This window comes from Pituophis catenifer, unplaced genomic scaffold (assembly GCF_029215685.1).
Source record: "Pituophis catenifer annectens isolate HBS135680 unplaced genomic scaffold, rPitCat1.0.hap2 SCAF_4, whole genome shotgun sequence".
Classification (NCBI taxonomy): domain Eukaryota; kingdom Metazoa; phylum Chordata; class Lepidosauria; order Squamata; family Colubridae; genus Pituophis; species Pituophis catenifer.
Genome location: NW_027256884.1, coordinates 71,959,033 through 71,980,034, shown reverse-complemented (window position 1 = coordinate 71,980,034; position 21,002 = coordinate 71,959,033). Strand labels below are relative to the sequence as shown.

General features: G+C 43.0%; 1 protein-coding gene across 6 annotated transcripts in view; it reads right to left on the bottom strand.

Annotated features, from left to right (window-relative positions):
- Positions 1-21,002, bottom strand: part of KDM6A (lysine demethylase 6A) — a 288,042-nt gene that overhangs the window by 131,058 nt on the left and 135,982 nt on the right. For 3 of the 6 annotated variants that reach the window (XM_070944238.1, XM_070944240.1, XM_070944242.1), the window contains exons 7-9: positions 6,293-6,347; positions 2,260-2,294; positions 500-598 (exon numbers count right to left, since the gene is read on the bottom strand). In XM_070944238.1, the coding sequence (XP_070800339.1) occupies positions 500-598; positions 2,260-2,294; positions 6,293-6,347 (189 nt within the window). The remainder of the gene's footprint in view (positions 1-499; positions 599-2,259; positions 2,295-6,292; positions 6,348-21,002) is intronic. The other 3 variants (XM_070944239.1, XM_070944241.1, XM_070944243.1) reach the window with 1 other exon arrangement.

Here is a 21,002-nt window from a genome sequence, read left to right as displayed (position 1 = left end):
GCAGACTACTATGCTTATGATGAAGAAATTATTTAAAGAAGCAAATTCAAATATAATATTTGAATCTGGTGAATCCTGATCTATTAGCTTACTATTAATTAAATGTGAACTATTCAAATTCTACTATATTACTAATGCTCTACTCGGGTGGTGATGACAACGTCCATCCAATAAATTTAGATTACCATATGCAACTCCAAAATGAAGAGGAAAATTAAATTACTGAAGAACCAACATAAATTGATGGAAGTGAATAAATGCAATCCATTAAATTAAACAAAAGCTAATTATATTCAAAATTTTCTCAGTGTTGAACATTGTCGTTTTCTGATTCTCAAATTTTTATGCTTCACATTAGGATTAAATCTTCTATGGGGTATGTAAAAGTAAATGGAAAAGATGTGGAACAAGTGAGGAGATCCTTAATCAAAGTGGGGTTTTAAAATAGAACAAATACTGTCAAGCAACTAGAACATCTGCCTTTTCAATTCAAACATACTGGGTTGGATCCAGGGCTGCTGCTCCACAAATGGAAGAGCCTCTTCCGTTCCCAGAAGTGAGTTGGATCCAGTGGATGCTCCTCCTCAACTGGATGCTTCTGCAGGTGGAAGAGGGGGAAGCAATTTTCACTGATTTCCCCTTCCCCCTGCAGCCCTCACTGCTATGTCAAGCAAAAGTGCCCCCAACCATCTAGAACAGATTTTTGAGGGCATATAGGCTGTAGCGGGAGGGGAAAATAAGCAAAAATAATTTCTTTCCCTCACCCCTCAACTGAGGGATCTGTTCAGTTCTGCCCCATAAAATTCTGTAAAGAGATCTTTTATTTAATATGTGACAGACACTAGGCGCAACTAAGTTGGTCAATCATTGCAGCCATTTGGATCTGTGAAATATCATCTTGTAGTATTTATTTACTTAGATGTATTATGGGAACCCACTGCAGAAAAATCTGAGTGACTTATAGTATTGAAATATACAGTTAAATCAGTTAAAAATAATAAAATCTAACAGCCCAAAGGGGGAAAAAATCATAGTAAAAATAACACACGGGGGCTTAACAAACACACTAGCTTCAGGCCTGGGAACAGAGTAGTTCTTAAAGGCCTTCCAGAACCTCAGGAGAGTAGGCACCTTACATATCTCCGGGGGGTGGGGGGTGGGGGTGGGGAGATGCAATTCCAGAGGGCAGGGGTAGAAATAAAGAATGCCGGCTTCTTCAGTCCCTCAGATGGCAATACTTGAGGGATTGGACCATAACCACTCTGCTGAAATCTGCCAAAATATACCAAGTGGGCAGAAAAAATTGGGGATAGCTATGTATGAAAATATAATATAGCTAATAATAAGATGTGAATAAATGGATAAATATTTGAGAGAATAGTTATCATGTTTAAGTGTAATCTCAAGACTCAATGTAGGGTGTGTGTGTATGTGTGTGTGTTATTATTTCATATACCAAGGTATATAAAAGGTATGCTTTCTATTCCAACATTATACATATTTAGCAGAAAACAGAAATGGAACTCAATATTATTGAATTTTTTAAACATATTTGAACATTGCAATAAATCATTATCAGGCTGTTAATTAGAGTTCAAAAATATTTACTATATTAGTATCATTGATCAGATCAATAAAGATGTAAGTGACTTGAATATTTTCATTTGAATGCATTCTAGTTTAAGGATTTCATATCTTCCTATGTACTTATGTATTATGTATTGTATGTACTATGTATTGTACTTAATGTACATTTTGACTGTTCAATAAATAAATTCCTTTTGGAAATGCAAAGTAGTACTAACAATGCTACATACAATAAACCAGTAACAAATAACAACAAAAAAGTTTTTGTAAGTCCTTAAGAATAGCCCAGTTATGTACACTGAGAGCATATGCACCAAGACAAATTCCTTGTGTGTCCAATCACACTTGGCCAATAAAAAATTCTATTCTATTCTATTCTATTCTATTCTATTCTATTCTATTCTATTCTATTCTATTCTATTCTATTCTATTATTTGTTTCTGGTTTACAAAAATATAAAAGAATAAATAGTTTGACCTATTACAACTAAAAATAAATTAAGTTGTAACTATTTTTAAAAAGAAAAAAATTGTATCATCTTATTGGTTTGTCTCGTAGAACTACTGTATGTAATTTTTTGAATTAAGGTTGAAGAACTTTATTACAAAATATAACTCCATTGACATATTTCCAATTGTTATATTTAATATTCAAAAGGTATTACATGCTTACCTGGGTTTCATATAAATGGGCAACATGAAACCGAACTGTGAAAGTATGGAAATAAAAATATTAGGAATAGCAGATTCAAGGTAAGTATTGCTTATATGTATAACTTTACTTGTTACTGCTGTATAATCAGGGAAGAAAAGGACATATACAGAAGCAGAGAATATAGTTCCATCCTTCCAGAAAAAGATATGTGAAAAGAATCATGTTTACACACAACAGCTGCAACAAGTTGGAGTTGTGCATGCATATAAAGAAAATATGCAGATCTGGGGAATTATTTATTTACTTACATACTGTGCCTTTGGGTCCCTGGAATAATCCCTCAAGTTTTCTTGGCAAGATTTTCAGAATATATATATATATATATTTAATTAGGGCAAAGGAAATAGCCTGCAAATGGGTTCTGTTTCAATTCAACTGAAATATACTTGAATAGCTTTTTGGGCTTCAAAGAAAACATCCTTTTGTTCCATTCTCCAAAATAACAATTAGGTAATACAAAGTATTTTTGAATTACCTAATCATTCAATGAATATTCAAGACAATTTACAGTAAATTTACAATTTACAATAAACCATCAATAGCTCAATGTAGCAGGAAATTAAACATACATTTGGAAAGCAATTAACTGTCTTTGCATTTATTTATTTATTTATTTATTTATTTATTTATTTATTTATTTATTTATTTATTTATTTATTTATTTATTTATTTATTTATTTATTTATATTTCTATACCGCCTTTCTCCCGTAGGACTCAAGGCGGTGTACAGTCAAGAAAAATATAGACACACAAACATCATAAAATTGCTAATTAAAATTATTACTTAGTTTGGTCAATTAAATAAAGCCCAGAATTAGATCACATTTAAAAAATCATTCACATGTTCATATGTTTAACCCCGCCTGTTGGAACATCAGGGTCTTGAGGGCACAGCGGAATGCACGGAGATCAGGGATATTCCGTATCTCCGAGGGCAGTTCATTCCAAAGGGTTGGAGCCCTCACAGAGAAGGCCTTCCCCCTGGGAGTCGCCAGTTGGCATAATTTGACTGACGGTACCCTGAGTAGTCCCTCCCTGTGAGAACGAACTGGTCGGTGGGAGGCTATTGGTGGCAAAAGACGGTCTCGTAGGTACCCAGGTCCTAAGCCATGGAGCGCTTTAAAGGTGATAACTAACACCTTGAATCGTATCCCGGGTTATCATTTCTCAAGTGACACTTAATTCAAATAACAACTCCTTCATGATAGAAACTTATTTTGACACAAGCTTCATCCTAAAAATAATTAGTCAAACAACTTTTGTTTATCCATCTTCTTATTGTAAAAGAAGAGACTATATTTTCACTATAAGATACTTCGATAAGATGCTCAGCAAGGTAAAGTGAGTATCTTCATTTTAGCTTTCTGACATATCTTTTTAATCGTGTTACAATTTAGCCTAATCATGTAAGGGCCAAATATTAATTTAATTCATTTCACAGACAACTATAATACTGGTTGTTGAAAAAAAAAATGATTAGAATATGAAGAAACAATTAGAGTTATTAACCAGCATTACACTAGTTCTTTTCCCAAATAATATTAAAGTTATTCAAATGCAAAAGGATTTTTAAAAGGGCTATAAGTAAAATTATCAATATATGAACTCATCCCTTAGAACTTAAATATACATTATATTTTGTGTTTCACATATCACTCATATTTATAAATCTCAATGTTTTTTTCCTAAAGAAAATTCATCCTTTCAAGATTTTTAATGAAGGAAATTTGTTTTTTCTATAATTTAATCCTATTACATTACTAGCAGTACTACAGTATTGTACAGTATTTCTTAAGCAAGAAAAAGGGATTAGGGAATATGCTTGAGTTTGCCAATGTGATGACACCAGTATAAGCCACCATATCTCAAAACATCTGCAGAAAGATTATTTCTCTTACAATAATATTTGAATAAAATTCAAATTGCTTCAAAACAAAACATTATCCTCCGCCTGATTTTTTTAAATAAATGTTTTAAGGAACATACAGTAGTGGTTTATTATAAGATGCAACTTTATTAGGCCCAAAAATGGTGGGATGAGGGTAAAAAAGAGAAAAGGAATCTTCTTTGATGGGCAGGGAATATAATTAACTGAGCCCAGTACAGGTAGTCCTTGGTTAACAATGGTAATTGGGACCACAATATCCGCAGCTATGTGGTCATAAAGTGTGATATAATGTAATTGTTTACAGATTACAGTAATTTCAGCAGTCCCTATTGTTAATCAAATCCCACCTCAATCCACAGCATTCCTGGCTTGGTCTTTTTCAATTTCAAATCTGTCTAAGGAAAGAGACTACCTCTTCTTGAACTCCCTTCACATGGCTATCTCCCCATCTCTGCCCTTTTGGTTGCCCACCTACACATTACCCCCACTGCCTGGCTGGTCTCCTTCCATCACATCCTCCATGCTGTCTGCCACTGCTATATTGGCTGGGGCCTTTTTTTGTGTGTATGTGTACTGCCTTCTTTTGCACTGGGCTTATCTTGGACTCTGCCCAGGACCTCCATTCACGGTTCATCCAGGGACTTTGTTCTCACCCCACCCAGGGCTCCTGTTTGTAAATGAACCTTGGCACATGAAAGAAGGCCCTGGCTATGCCAACATGAAAGAAAATCCTTCTTCTACAATAGCACCTTTTTTCATGAAAGGCCCTAGGTGAGGCATAAGAAAAGCCCTGGCTGCACGGTCACAAAAGGCAGTGTGAAAGAAGACTCTGGTCAACACAGAAGACCAGTACAGAAGATGGTCTGCGCATGGCAGCAGACTGGCTGGACAACAGGGGTATTGGTTAGGTGGGCAGCCAAAAATGGTCATAAATGCAGTGGGTCTCAGTTGGCATGGATTTTTTTCACATGATCGCAGTGAGTTGTAACAGCTGGAACTTCGAGAATCAGTCTCATTCAGTGCCATCGTAACTTTAAATAGTTGCTGAATGAATGGATGTTAAACAAGGAGTATTTGTACTGGGAAAATGCAGTATAGACTCTATAAAATGAGAATAACTCCCAGTATTTTGTGAACTGAACATGCCTCCCATGAAAATTGTTGTTTGGTGATACTAGAACATTTTCAAAGTTGTAAATGAATCTCAGAAAGGCACAACCTTTTATGGGCAAACTATTTGTGTTGCAACTTGAAACCTCCATTCTTGCTCGATTTTCTGACATTGCAGAAACCACACAAGAATGTGGTGTGCTTTCATGCAGCCTCCAGATCCTCTGAAGACTGCAGCCTCAAAAAGTACTCAAGAATGAAGCATGTTTTCTTGCTGTTTTCAGAGGCCATGCAAGAGCATCCTCTGAAGTTACTTCCAGACTGAAGACCTCATGTAACCTGGAGCTCAGATAGGCACATTTTTCTAAGAGTTACCTGGAGCTCTGGCAGAATGTTTTCTTGTATTGTATCAGGTGATCATTTCAAACAATAATGAATACTTTGGAAATGTGAACCAGGGGACTTTATTCCCTTTTCCAAGCTCTTAACAAACTATTCTCTTTTGTATGTTTAATTGAAAGTGAGATTCACCATAGCTAAATGACTGGTACTATTCTAAATCAGGTAGTGACATGAAAGACACCCCAAGGTAGGGGTTCTTTCAGCTATCTTTCTTTACAGCCATACCCTACCTCAGTTACTTATAAATGATAAAACTAGTTTAATAAAGAATGCATTTTCATTGTTATTATTATACCAGCGTCTGAGTTTAGTTCTCATTATAAGGAAAAGGCAAAACTAAATAATGACCATTCACAAGAAATTGTTCAGAAGAATTATTTGTAATATATTGGTCCAACATTTACCAAGAAGCTAATTACAAGATTTATCTGTAAATGTAAAATACTAATGTACATACTTTAATGCCAATTACAAGGTGCTATATGAAATGTAAATCATCATACAACCATAGAAATTAATTATAAGGATATGATACAGGACATAAAATTATTACAGTAAATACAACTGTAATAAATACTTAAAATACTTACTTTCAGCATTGGACAAAGTGCAAGGATTGCAGTCAATCAAAGCTAACTGAAAATGCTGCAAAAGAAAACAAAATAATTAATATTTCTCCTAATGAAAACTAATAATTTTTGAAAAATACTTTGAAATATTTGAAACATATTTTCGTTCTAACAACTCAATGAATGAAAATCTTTTGATAACATGACCATTAACATACAGTTAAATAATAGAATTGTGAATAGAAGCCAATTAAATTTCTAAAAATATAAACAATGTTGCAAAAAATTCTAATTTGTAGACAAGCAACTGATAATGGTACTGATATAACAAAATGATACATAATTTTGTAAGTCTTCACTCCCATCAAACACATGAAGCATAATCACAGAAGTATTTTAAGTAAATCAAAGATCATTAATTATCAATATAATCAAATAAAAATCAAACTAGATATTGTAAATAGTATATTAATTGAATCATAAAAGTTACAGCAGTTTAAATGAATTTATATATAAAAACAAATTGGGTATATACACATACACTCACAGAAATAAATCTTACAAATAATACTGATTATCCCTAAGTTATTTGCCCTTTTAAAAAATTCAGGAACCATACAATGTATTCTGAAATGTTCCTCTTATACCTACTGAAGTATAAATAGATTTATGAAAACTCTACTGCAAAGAAAATATCACCGAACATTTTTCGTTTTCAGTGAAAACGAATACTTAAATGTTCATTTGCATTTAAGTAACAAAGTATTTTCTCAACACATGCCAACATCAAAAGGTACAGATAAATAATTAAAAATAATTTAGCATTATATAGCTACTTCTAATTATGAATGTGCATCGATGAACAAACCTATGAATTTTGAACAATCCAGTACATCTAACAAATTACCAAAGTTCGTTCTGAGAAGTATTATTTTTTTTAAAAAAATCAAAAATATGTAGAACAAAGCTCTTTTACCTACAAATGTCTATAGAGATTCTCAGTCATCCAAGTCATGGTTGTCCCAAAAGTACTTTTTCAAAAGGCAACTGGACTTTCTCTGTTTTTCCTTGAAGATGTTTCGCTTCTCATACAAGAAGTTTCTTCAGTTCTAACTGAATGATGGAGAATGGAAGGATTTATATTCCTTGCAGTCATGTGGTCCTTAGTACTCTCTCTGAGAGTCGTTGATGCCACTTGGAGGATTATCTGTACCGTCAGGATCACCTAAATTGTGCAAATGGGTGTGGAACTTTCAGTGGTTCCAAGAAGGTTCCATACTGATTTGCACTATTCGCGTGACCATGAGGGCACAGATAATTGTCCAAGTTGCCTCAACAACTCTCAGAAAGAGGGCTACCAACCAGATGACTGCAAGGAATATAAATGGGATTCCCCATAGTAGAATCTAAGGAACCTCCTGTGGGAGGGGAGGATGGGAATGTGGAGATAGGCCTCGGTGAGGTCTATTGAAGTGAGATCGCCCCTCCGAACACCATCGAGAATAGATTGTAACGACTGCACCTTAAATTTACGGTATACAACATACAGGTTCAAACGTTTAAGGTCCAGAATAGGTCTCCACCCCCCCCCAATGACTTAGATACCAGAAAAACCCAGGAATAAAAACCTGTTCCCTTTTGATCATCAGGCACCATCAGGCATCATCCGTTGGATAGCCCTGATTGAAAGGAGATGCTGAACCGCCGAGTCCATAAGGGACCTCTTTTTGGTGTTCCAAGAAAGCGGACAGCAGACAAAAGACCTCGGGGGAGGGGAGACGAATTTGATGGCCAAACCGGATTTTAACATGGCCAGGACCCATTTATTGGACTTGATACTCTCCCAAAGGTTGGCAAAGAGAGCCAATCTGCCACCTATGGGAGGGTCCGGGATGCAGCTAACGACAGCGTCAGAAAGAACGACCTCCTCCCCCTCGAAAGGGCCGTTTGGACACAAAGGGTCTACCTCTGGGAGCTCTGTCCTGGGCGCCGTGTTGCCGGGAATTAAAATTGCCATGCGGTCTAGTCGTAGCAAAGGATGTGCTACCCCCATCAAAATTCCGGGCTTGGATACAGGAAGGATAAGGCATGAACGGAGACTCTCTCCTGCAGAAAGCTGCAGACAGAACCTTCCTCTTATCTTTAGTTTCTATAAGAAAGGCATCCAAAGGTTCTCCGAACAACTTTGAACGTACAAATGGGACATAGGCCAGGCGCCACTTATGTCTGGCATCCGCCTGCCAATGACGGAGCCAGACTAAACGTCAGGCCACTACCGACGATGCCAGGGACTTAGCAGCAAATCGGACCGCATTAAGGGTGGAGTCTGCCGAAAACTGTATGGCCGCGATTATCTTATTCAAGTCCTGCTTCACCCGGACATCCTCCATAATCAAATTGTCCTGTAGCTGACGCAGCCACAAAAGTGTGGCCCGGTTAAAGAAGGATGCGGTGGAGGCAGAATGGATGGCCCAGGCCGCCCCCGGTAGGCTCGCTGTAGAACTCGGTCAGAATGCCGCTTGTCTGGTTGCAGACCTTCGTCCGGGTCCCTGGGAATGGCTGCATTAGGTAGCAGAGCTGCTATTGGAAAGTTGACGGAAGGAACCTGGAGGAGTGATGCAAGTTCAGAAGCCACGTTAAAGTTCTTTTTATCCATTGCCGATGGAATAGGTGCCGCACCTGGTGAAATCCATTGTTTCCTGATGACATCTAGGAACAGGGGTGGGGTAGGAATGGAATCTACCGCCTTAGATGGTTCAGTGAAAAGAGGATCCAAAGCCCCATGAGATGCAGGGGTGGGCATCTGTGCTGGAGGAGGTGGGCCAAGTCTTGCGGTGTTGACCACTTTGAACAATAGCGATTTAAACAAGGCCTGAGGAAAAAGGCCGGTAAAGGCGGGTTGATCTGGAGGAAGGCCTTCATCCTCGGAAAGATCAAATTCATGAAGCTCTGCCTCCGCTGATGAGGAAACCTGAGAGCCGGTAGAGATGGGAGAATCCGGAGCCGCCCCCTGCAGAGCGTTCTCACAGCAGTCCACCAAGTGAGAAGCCGAAGCACCAGATGCCACCGATAGCACTCTGCTGGGGGGGCCTGAATTGGGCAGCCAGAGATTGGTGCACAGCTGCAGAAATAATGTTTTGTATCTGCTCGGGCAAAAGGAAAATGGAGTGTTGACCAACGCCTGACGCCAGATCAACAGGAGATGGAGGAGCAGATTCAGGCAAGGCAAGTATCGGAGGAGATGAAGGCACCTTGTCCCCAGAAGCCTCAGGTTCAGTCACCGTCACTGAGCCCCACAGAGCATTAGGGTGGATAACGACAGGACAGTCTTTGAGGGAGGCTTGGTCGGAAGGAGTCGTAGAAGGGACTCGCACCGCTTCTTTTGAAACCTTAGCCCCCACTTGATGAGCAGGTCTGCGCTCACTGGTCTTGGCACATAACTTTGTTAAAACCTTATCCTGGCGAATTTCAGCCCGGGAAGAAAGGGAGCGACTGGTGGACCTATGGTGAGGCTGTGCCGCGCTGTCACTGGAGGGTCTGGCTGCAGATCTGGCCGTGGATGAGGAGCCCTCCTTTGTTGGACAATCAGACTGTCCTGCCCGCCTGCCATGTTTGGACTTGTGCAAACTCTTAGGCATAATAGGGGCTTAGTTCAATTTCTATTAATGCCAAATTTGCCCTAAGACCGTGGAGGACCCTAGCACTGGCCGTTGAGAGGCACAGACCAAGGTCTGGAGGCGAATAGCAGTACGCCCAGGGTGCTTAATAGGAGCGGTGCATACTGATAGCGCGTTAGTTAAAAGTGCACCTGTAGCGTAGGGAACGCAAGACTCCACAACGTGCACCAAAGGAAGAGACCTGAGGCTCTCAATCCCAGGGAAGTGCTCCTGCAGCTTGGGGAGCGTAAAAACTCCGCAAATTGTGCGTAATGGGAGAGGCCTGAAGCCCTCAATCCCCTGCAGCTGCTCCAAAAGGAAGCCTCAGCAGGCAAAACATAACGGTGCGAATAGTGTCCACAGTGGAAGCGCAAAGCTCCACTAAAGGCCAAAAATCCTCCCTGGTCCAGTGCGTTGGGGCGCGAACAACACTGTCAAATAGGGAGCACGAAGCTCCACTAATGGCCCCAGCGCTCGCCCAATAGCCGAGAACGCGAGGAAAAACCGCGTTTCAAAGGGGGAGCGTGAAGCTCCGCAATGATGCAGCAGCCCGCTAGCGTTATTCAGTCTCAACTGGTAGTTGGGCTGATCAAAGGCTGTTTGAGCGCTTTCGGTGTGAAATTTGCAATGAGGATCAAAATGGCTGCCGGCACTGTCAAAGGGGAGTGCGAAGCTCCGCAACTGTCAGTAATGGAGAAAAGTCCAAAAAAATCGTAGCCGGCCCCAGGGAAGCTCTAGCCCCCTCACGTAGGAAAAACAAGCGCCCCAAATCCTCCGACTGAATTAAATGACCCCTTCAAAGGAGAGAGAAATCCACGGAGGGAAATTCCCCTCAGAAACCAGTGAAGCCAGTTACTGAGGCCAGTCTTACTGTTCAAATGAAGTCCAGATAACAGTCCATTTACATTCCAGATCACACCAAGGAATTCCAGCAGTAAGGGGAAAGGATGAGGAAAGGAGATGACTATAAGCAGCTAGAAATAGCCAGAAAACAGTCAAAGTAGCAACAGAGACAGTCCCACATGCCTGTCCAGACTGATGGACTGAGTCAAAAGCTAGATCTGCCCAGTAATATGGGCGGGACTTAACAGCTATGACAGACTCAGTCCATCAATCTGAACGGGCGGGTACAACCCATGCTGGCTGCTGTCTCCACCCACAATGGAGAATAGCGGGCTCTGATGACCCCTGCGAAAATCCAGGCAAACAAACTGCTGTTGGGGGGTCTTTGGACCAGATCCGTCCTGTAGGGATGGTGAAGAAGAAGAGGCATGTTGGACGACCAAGAGGAACAGGCAAGTTCGGAAGGTCGGAGAAAACTCTTCAATCCGGTGGTCACCGCCATTGCGGCCATCATGAAACTGGGACAACTGGAATAAGTTTTGTGCAGGAACGGTGATTTGGACAGAGTATTTGTACTGGATGAGCGATTGGCCAACTCACAGGTAAAAAAGAACTATTTTAAAATTTTTAAAAGAAGTCCCGGAGAGGAAATAGCAGCTAATTGGCGTTGGGCAATCTTAATGGAGGGAGAACAACAAAACAGAAGTTAAAGCACTAAAGCCCAGAACGGAGCTTGATATTTGGAATGGAAATTGGATTTGGAGATATTAAAATTATTAAAAGAAAAAGAAACCCGAAAGAAAATAATTTTTGAACAAGATAGTTTTTGGACATAATTTTAAAAGTTTTGAACTTTGAAGGAAGAACAAAGAAAAATTTAAAATAGAAAAGCCCTGTAAAGGAAATTTTTCAATTGGATTTGGATTTGAAATTGGATTTTAAACTGGAATTTGGGATATATAAAATCAAGAAGAGAAAGAAGGAATTCGAAAAGCATTTGATAAGCGGATTTAATACTCAAATTGGATATTTTGTGACTTTGTTATTTTGAAACTTGTGGATTGGAGAGAGACATCTGCTGGCGGAAAAAAGTACTACAACAAACAATTTGAAATCTGGAAAAAATTACAGTGACCTTGAGCTACAAGAGCCGTGAGAAGTTTGAAGGAGGATTTGTTTTCTTTTAAGCTGTTTGAAATCAACAACTAAAGGAGGTGGGAAATAACAAATTGTAAATTGGAGTTAAAAACAAACCAGAACATCAAAATGTGGCAGGAACTAATTGAGATGGTTAAAATGATGTGTGTATCATTCAATCTGGATAGAAAACGAGGAATTGTGTCAGATCATATTCAATTCGATAAAGAGACTAAGAATGAGAAGCAAGAAAACTGCACTGAAGATAAAGACATTGATGATGAAAAATTAAATGATTACATTGGATGTAACAATGAAAAAAAGGGAAGGGATAGGAGGAAATAACCTAAAAAAAAGAAGCAAACTAAGGGAAGAAAAGGAAAGGGGAAAAGGCTAGAGGAAAATAGTGTAAATGATTACATTGGGATTAACAGTGGCAAAAATAGAGAGGATAGAATGAAGCAAGAGAGAAAAGAAAAGGGGAAAGGATCAGGCACAAAAAAGTTAAATGATTACACTGAGATCAATAGTGGGGAAATAAGAAAAGTGAGAGGAGAAAAGGGGAATAGATCAAAAGGGAATTTAGGGCAAACTAGATGTATAAACCACTTAAAAGTCAAAGGAAAGATACAGAAGAAAAGACACAATAACTATAAAAAGAAAAAAAGAAGAAAAAGAAAAAGAGAGAATGGGATAAGGTGGATGGCTGGATGGACCAAGAGAAAATGGTTAAAAGGATTAATTAATGGAAAGGAGGAAGGGCAATATGATATATACCTACAGTAATAAGTGAACTGTATTATTATTAACATTTGTGATTGTAATATGAAATGGACGTTGCTTACCCTGAACGTCCCTTCTGGACGTGCTGCTGGAGAATCCAAGAGCGTGGGTACTTCACCAGTTAGGATGGAATACTGAGTGCCTGTTACTTTAAGATTGTTGACTCCGCCCTCGAGGCCTGGCTGAGGCTCAGTTCCTTTCACGAAGAAGGCTCAACGAAAGGGTCCAATATAGACAGTACATAGAGTAAAACGCCAGGGAGGGTTGGATTCTCCAGCAGCGCGTCCAGAAGGGACGTTCAGGGTAAGCAACGTCCATTCTCAGACGTGCTGCTTGGAGAATCCAAAAACGTGGGACGTACCCAAGCAAGTGTCACTCAGGGCGGGAAACAGGTTGCTCCACAATGGCCGGATCAGAAATGACAGACTGTAGAACATGCCGTCCAAAGGACGCCTCAGCCGAGGTGAAGGAGTCAACCTTGTAGTGTCGTATGAATGGCATAAGGGATGTCCAGGTTGCAGCTCTGCATATGTCTAGAACAGACGATTGTGTAGCCCAGGCAGCAGTCGTGGAGGCGCTCCTCGTCGAGTGTGGAAGGATACGTCTCGGCAGTGATCTACTTTGGAGCGCATACGCCTTAGTGATACATGCCTTGAGCCAACGTCCAATGGTGGTGGAAGATACCTTATGACATCAGAGCCCTGAGGACCAAGGGAAGGTCCCAAGTCGGGTACCGGGGGACTACCGGGGGACGGAGGTTAGTGGCCCCCTGGAGGAAGGTCCGAATCTTTGGGTCCTGAGACAATGGAAAAGGTGACGCCGCCTGGAGTACCGTGTTGAGCGCAGCCACCTGACGACAGAGGGTGCTGGACACGAGGCCCTTGTCAAAGCCATCCTGTAGAAATCTAAGGAGGGTGGAGACGGTGGCAGAAGCCGGGTCGGCGTCGTGCGTGGTACACCAGCGACAAAAGGCCCGCCACGTGGTGTCGTAGATTCTATTTGTAGAGTCGCGGCGGGAGGCCTGCATGGTGGTGATTACCGGCCCTGGCAGGTTGTCCCTCAGGAGGAGGGACCTCTCAAATGCCAGACGGTTAGCTGGAGCCACTGTGGCTCCGGGTGGCGAAAAACCCCTTGGCAAAGAGAGATCCTGTCCTGTGGGATCCTCCAGGGATGGGAGATGGATAAGTGCAGTAGGTCCGCGTACCACGACCGACGGGGCCAGTGTGGAGAGACCAGGAGAACCTCCGCGCCCTCCGAGAGGATTTTCCGCAGCACTCTGGGGATGAGAGGAATGGGAGGGAAGGCGTACAACAGGCCCAAGGGCCACGGGCATCGGAGAGCATCTGTCCCTTCTGCCGTCGGACAGGGGAACCTGGAGAAAAAAACGGGGAAGGTGGGTATTGCGGGGGCTCACAAATAAGTCCACCAGAGGAGTGTCGAACCTGGCAGACAGCTTTTGGAAGAGGGTGGGGTGTAGCTGCCATTCCGCGTGGTCGATCTGGGAGCGGCTCAGCCAGTCCGCCTGGATGTTGTCCGCTCCTGAAATGTGCTGAGCCGTGATGGAGAGCACATGGACCTCCACCCAAGAGAGTAGTGCCGTCGCTTCCTCCAGTAGCGGTTTGGATCGGGTGCCACCCTCCCGATTGACATGCGCCTTGGCCGTGGTGTTGTTGGTCAAGACAAGAACATGTCGCCCCTCCACGACGGATGTAAAGCAATGGAGTGCCAGGTGGATCGCCCGTAGCTCTAGCCAGTTTATGTCGTTCCTGAGATCCGACTGCGACCAGCGTCCCTGAGTCACTTTGGATGAGAGGTGGGCGCCCCACCCCACGAGGCTCGCGTCCGTCGTCACGGTCACCCGGTATGGCTCTTGGAAGAAGGAGCCTTTCCTGACTGCAGGGGAGGTCTACCATTCGAGAGACCGCTGTATCGATCGAGGGAGGGGCACCCTGGTCCTGGAGTTGCTGCCGAGGGCTTTCTGCAGGGGAAGGAGGAACCATTGAAGGGGACAGGAGTGCAGGCGCGCCCAGGGCACAATATTTATACAGGAAACGAGTTTGCCCAGGAGTTGAGACAACATCAACACGGGAACCGAGGGGGTGGATAAGACCTGTGAAATCATGGTTGCGATACTCAGACGACGATCCTGCGATAGGAATACATGCCCCGAGGCCGAGTCAATGATGGCTCCGAGGTGTTGTAGACGTGTGGTGGGGTGTAAGTGGCTCTTCTCCAGGTTCAGAGAAAACCCGTGACGTTGTAAAGAGTCGCGCACTAACTCCAAGCCCAGTAGAGCCCGGTCGCGGGAAGGGGACAGGATCAGGATGTCGTCCAAGTAGCAGAGTATTCTGATCGGAATTAGCCTGAGGGAGGCTGCGATCACTGCAAGGACTTTTGTGAAAGTGCGACGGGCAGACGAGAGGCCGAACAGCATCGCTCTGTATTGGAAGTCCTGATTGGAATAAGAAAACCGGAGGAAACGGCGATGGGACGGCCTGACCGGAATGTGGAGGTAGGCCTCCTTTAGGTCGATTGATGTCATCATGTCCGACCTCCTGATGCAGCCCAATATCGAGACCAGGGGCTGCATTTTGAAGCGATGGTACGAGATCCACTTGTTCAGCTCTTTCAAGTCCAGGACCCCTCGCCAGCCCCTCGAGGATTTTGGGACAAGGAAAAATGTGGAGTAGAAACCGGTTCCACGATGGTCTGTGGGAACTGGCTCTATAGCGTGAATGTCCAGCAGATGTTGAATCTCCTCGGACATCTGGCGCCGTTTCTCGGGATTTGACAACACTGGGCAGGATAGAAACCGGTTGGGAGGAAGGGAGGAAAACTCCAGGGTGAGGCCCAGCCTGATTATCTGAAGAACCCACTCGTCCGATGTTGAAAGTTCCCACTGATGTAAAAAGTGGGCGAGACGGCCGCCGATGGGGTGTTCGGTACAGTCATTTACCCCGTCAGAAGGATCGGGATCCGGTACCGCGAAAAGGTCGTTTGGGGGGCTGCTGGTGCCTGCCATGGTCTCAAAAGGAATTCCGGTCGGAAAATAAGGAAGACGGTCGGTAAGTAACGGAACCGCTGGTCCCGGGTTTGGTCCGAAAGGATGGCCGCTGTCCGTAGGGGGTGTAGCGGCGGTCAACCCTGCGATAGGAAGACGGCATTACCTTCCTCTTGTCTTTATCCTCTACGAGGATAGGCTCCAGCGCCTCCCCGAAGAGAGCGGAGCCTTTGTATGGGGCCGAGGCCAAGCACCATTTCGCCTTAGCGTCCGCCCTCCAAGGGCGCAACCACAGGAGGTGACGGGATATAACTGTAGAGACAGGGCGCGAGAAGCAAAGCGAGACGCGGCCAGGGCAGCATCGGCAGAGTATTCTGTGGCGGCTACTAGTTTATTCACATCCTGATGTAGACGCCTGTCATCGGGAGGGAGACGCTCTTGAAGCTGGCGGAGCCAGATCAGCGATGCGCGGTTGAAAAATGAGGCCGATGTGGCTGCGCGAATGGCCCACGCCGCTGCTTGATGTGACTTGCGGAATACAAGTTCGGCCCTCTTGTCCTCCGAGCGTAGACCATCAGCCAAATCGTTGGAAAGGATTGCCGAAGAGGACAAGGCAGCCACCGGGGCGTCCACTGAAGGTAAGGTCAATAGAACTTGGAGAGAGGGTGCCGAGCAAAAAAGTTTTTTATCCAAACCAGCGGGAGTTGCCAAAGACCCAGGCTGGGTCCAGGGCTGTTGAACGACCTCAGAGAAAAGTTGTGGACAAGGAATGAATTCCTCGTCCGCCTTGGGTACAGCAAAGAGGGCCTCGTGTGGAGACGGGTCGCCCGACTGGGAAGGTTGGACTTGAGCGGCGGCCAACTGCGTGGTAACGATAGCCTTATGCAGTAAGGCCTTGAACAAGGAAGGCCGGAATAAGCCCGTGACAGCAGGCTTGTCGGGCAGAACATCGTCATCCTCAGAGAACTCCATATCTCTATCCTCCTTATAGTCCAGTTGCGAGTCCTCGCTGTGGTTCGACTCATGAAGATAACAGTCGCTGGGCTCAGCAGCTGCCCTGGGTATAATGGGAGCCGACTGAGCAGGACCAGGTGGAGCTCTTTGAACCTGGCACGGTTGTGGTAGTGCCACAGTAGGAAGTCCCGACGCCAGCATTTGAGAAAGGGTCGCCAAGATCATCGCTTGTAAGAAGTAATAAAGGGGTTGTTGCCCCTCCGGCAAACGGAGCCCCGCCGTAGGGGTGAAGGTGGCCTCCGGCACATGGCGAGTAGACGAAAGTGCCATGATCAGAATGGAAGGTTGAAGCAAGGTCTGAGGCACCTGCAGAACGGAGGGTGCCTCCAGCTGGGTAGACGGTTGTATCCCAACAGAATGTCCTGTTGGCTGCACCGGGGGAGCGACCCGGGGATCAGTGGACGCTGGAAGAGGTGCTGCATCCAGCATTATGGCAGGTTGCGCTGGCTGATGGTTTTTTCGCTGTGCCTGGTTGAAACAACGTTCGAGGGCATCATGGCGCCGCCTTGCGTCCTTGGCCGCAGCAGAAGAAGGTTTGTGCCTCTTTGAGGACGAAGACTGGGCCGACTTAGATGAGCGTTTTGAGCGCTTCTTGGCTCCCTTGTGTGGGGAGCGTTCAGGAGGCTGCGGTGTGAGCGGGCTCTGAGGTTGGTCAAGGTCCGAGGAGAAATCGGGTTTGGCCATCTTTCTTTTTTGGGGGGGGTAGTGGATTACTACAAGACTGACGTCCCCCGCGACACGGTCTCTATCAGGAAAGGCAAGCGAAAAAAATTCAATGTGAAATAAAATGGATCCAAGCAGACAAATAAAATGGCTGCTGAAGTGATGATGGCAGCTGAGAGTAGACCGTGAGTTCCGATGTGAGCTGGCTGTTCCAATATGGCGTCAGCGCAGGACGGGACTCCGGCTATGGCACGTAGCGGCAAACTAAATGAACTCCTTTGAAAATGGGGGCGCAAGCTGATTGCGAAAGCTCCAGCGCTGCAGCTAGCCAGCTAAAGGTCCTCAGCAGTAGAAAGGGAGACTTTGATGGCTCTTTAATGCTGTTAGGACAGTCAGTGAGAAACACTGCTGTTGTCAGGCAGAAAGACTGTGAATCCGTCGAGATGAAAATGGGCGGGAAACGGGCCGTTACTTCAAACTTCGAGGGACTCACCAGCGGCTCGATCGGCGATGAGCTCTGCAGGTCGGCCGGGCGATCACTGGAATGGCCACGAGCACGCAGAGATGCCGATAGAAGGGCAGAGCTCTGCGGCTTAAACGGAGCACGCAGAGATGTTCAGTTGTGAATGCAGAGCTCTGCGGCCAGCAAAGACAAGCAAGGGCGGGAACCTGGAGCTCCAGGCCCACACCGCTGCGACAAGGAGAGATATCTCCGTCAAAACTAGAAAGATAGGTGCCCGTACAACGAGAAAAAAGACGAGGGAAGGGAGACTAGGAATTTAAAACGAAAGAAAAGAAATCAAAATAGATGTGGAGAGTATAGGCACAGAGCTAAGAAAAGGCACAGTATCTATCCTCACTGAGTGAAAGGAACTGAGCCTCAGCCAGGCCTTGAGGGTGGAGTCAACAATCTTAAAGTAACAGGCACTCAGTATTCCATCCTAACTGGTGAAGTACCCACGCTCTTGGATTCTCCAAACAGCACGTCTGAGAATATACTGTGTAATATGAATGGTAGAATGGAGAAAAACAAAGGAAAGGAGGAAAGGAAATAAATTGAAGTATGATACAAATTGGGAAATACAAAAAGAATGGTAGGAGGATTAATATGATCTTATGATGTATTTAGAAGAGGTGAAGATATGGAAATTTAAATGAAACTGATATCAATAGAAATTAAGAAAAAGAAGATGATGAAGAGATTAAAATAATGTTTTTATCTGAAAAAGGTGGTGTGAAAAACAAATCTGAAGAAATATAGTTTTTGGTAAAATTGTAAAATGATTAATAGGGAAATAAGAAATGATAAATTGGTCCCCCTTAGAAAATAATTGACTTAATTGACTTTACAAAGGTGAAATATCAAGCTATACTGCAACGCTCTCTACATGGGGCTCCCCTTGAAGAGCACCCGGAGGCTCCAACTGGTCCAGAATGCAGCAGCGCGGGTAGTGATGGGAGCAGCATGGCGCTCCCATGTAACACCGCTCCTGCGCGAGCTGCACTAGCTCCCAGTGGTCTTCCGGGTGCGCTTCAAGGTGCTGGTTATCACCTTTAAAGCGCTCCATGGCATTGGGCCTAGCTATCTTCGAGACCGCCTGCTGCTACCGACGACCTCCCATCGTCCCATGCGCTCCCACAGAGAGGGCCTCCTCAGGGTGCCATCAGCCAATCAATGTAGGCTGGTGACCCCCAGGGGGAGGGCCTTCTCTGTGGGGGCACCTACCCTCTGGAATCAGTTGCCCCCAGAGATAAGGAGAATCCAAGACCTTAGTGCCTTCCGCCGTGCCCTTAAAACCCACTTTTTCCAGCAAGCCGGGCTGGCTTAAGAAGAAATTTTAAATGTTTTAATTGGTTTGTATTTTTAATTTTGGGCCAAATTTATATATATTTTAATTGTTTTTTAATATTTGTATTTTATGTTTTTTAATTCTGGCTGTACACCGCCCTGAGTCCTCAGGGAGAAGGGCGGTATATAAATTAAAAATAAAATAAAATAAATAAATAAATAAATATGACTGTTTAAATTAAAGGGTTTCAATAGAAAAAAGGAAATAAGAGAAAACAAATTGATGACAATTTACAAATGTGGTGATTCTGAGAAATATATGTGATAAATGGAGAAATAAGATAATGAAATGAAATAAGATTAAGATTGGAGGTTAGGGTGGATGGCAATACTGATTATATATTAAATATTAAGTAGAGATGAAAAATAAAAAAGTAGAAATATTACGGCAGAAATTGAAATAAATAAATTTTATTTGGAAAAAAAATTAAGGAGAGGATGCTAATTTAAAATATACTTATAAGCTGTATTAATGTTGACTCGGTCAATACTCGATTCAGAAAAAATGTATTGTTTGTATGTTTGTTTTTAAAAATAATTTAAAAAAAACAGGAATCAACAGTATAAGCAGGACAAAGACAAAGCATTTCAACTACACAAAATGAATAAAGTAGGTCTGGTCTAAGATCACAGGCTTAGATCAATTCTTTTCTTACATGGCAATATCTTATGCGTAAAAGAGTAATATTGTATTAAAATATTGAGACATCAGTTTATTTCAATCCAGGTTGTTAAAGATTCTTTAGAAAATTCCAGTAAAAGTTACTGGAGTGAAAAAAAGTTTCTAGATTGCTCTAATTTTGACTCTGTACTTTTCTTCAACTTTTTATTCCCCTGCTTGTCTTTATAATTCTCTTTATCAGTCCCCACTCAAAAGTGCTTTTTAATCTTCTTATCCAACAATGAACATGCCCAATATTAACAATGTCCCTTCTTTCTAAAATTTGATTAATGGTGTGTTAAATCTCTTGATGTTACTCTGCACTACAAAGCATAAGGGCTTCTGACTTTTATATTGCTGTCAATAGAAGGAATATTGAGCTGCAGTGGTGCAGTGGTTAGAATGCAGTACTGCAGGCTACTTATGCTGACTGCTGCCAGCAGTTTGAGTCTCACTGGCTCCAGGTTGACTCAGCCTTCCAAGGTAGGTAAAATAAGGACCCAGATTGTTGGGGGCAATATGCTGACTCTGTAAACAGATTAGAGAGGTCTGTAAAGCCCTGAGAAGCGGCATATAAGTCTAAGTGCTATTGCTATTGCCTATATCATAAATCACTCAGTTTGCATGCTAATTATGCAACTGGATAACTACATCCTCACTCTGGTGTAGTATTTTGTGAATAGTCTTTAAATCCACAAGAATATTTTCTACCAAGTCCAAAGAGCTTTATTTCACTGAGCAATAATCAGATCCTCTCAATATAGAATAGAATAGAATAGAATAGAATAGAATAGAATAGAATAGAATAGAATAGAATAGAATAGAATAAATAGAATAGAATAGAATAGAATAGAATAGAATAGAATAGAATTTTTTATTGGCCAAGTGTGATTGGACACACAAGGAATTTGTCTTGGTGCATATGCTCTCAGTGTACATAAAAGAAAAGATACGTTCATCAAGAATCATAAGGTACAACACTTAATGATAGTCATAGGGTACCAATAAGCAATCAGGAAACAATATCAATATAAATCGTAAGGATACAAGCAACAAAATTACAGTCATACAGTCATAAGTGGAAGATGGGTGTGGGAACGATGAGAAGATTAATAGTAGTGCAG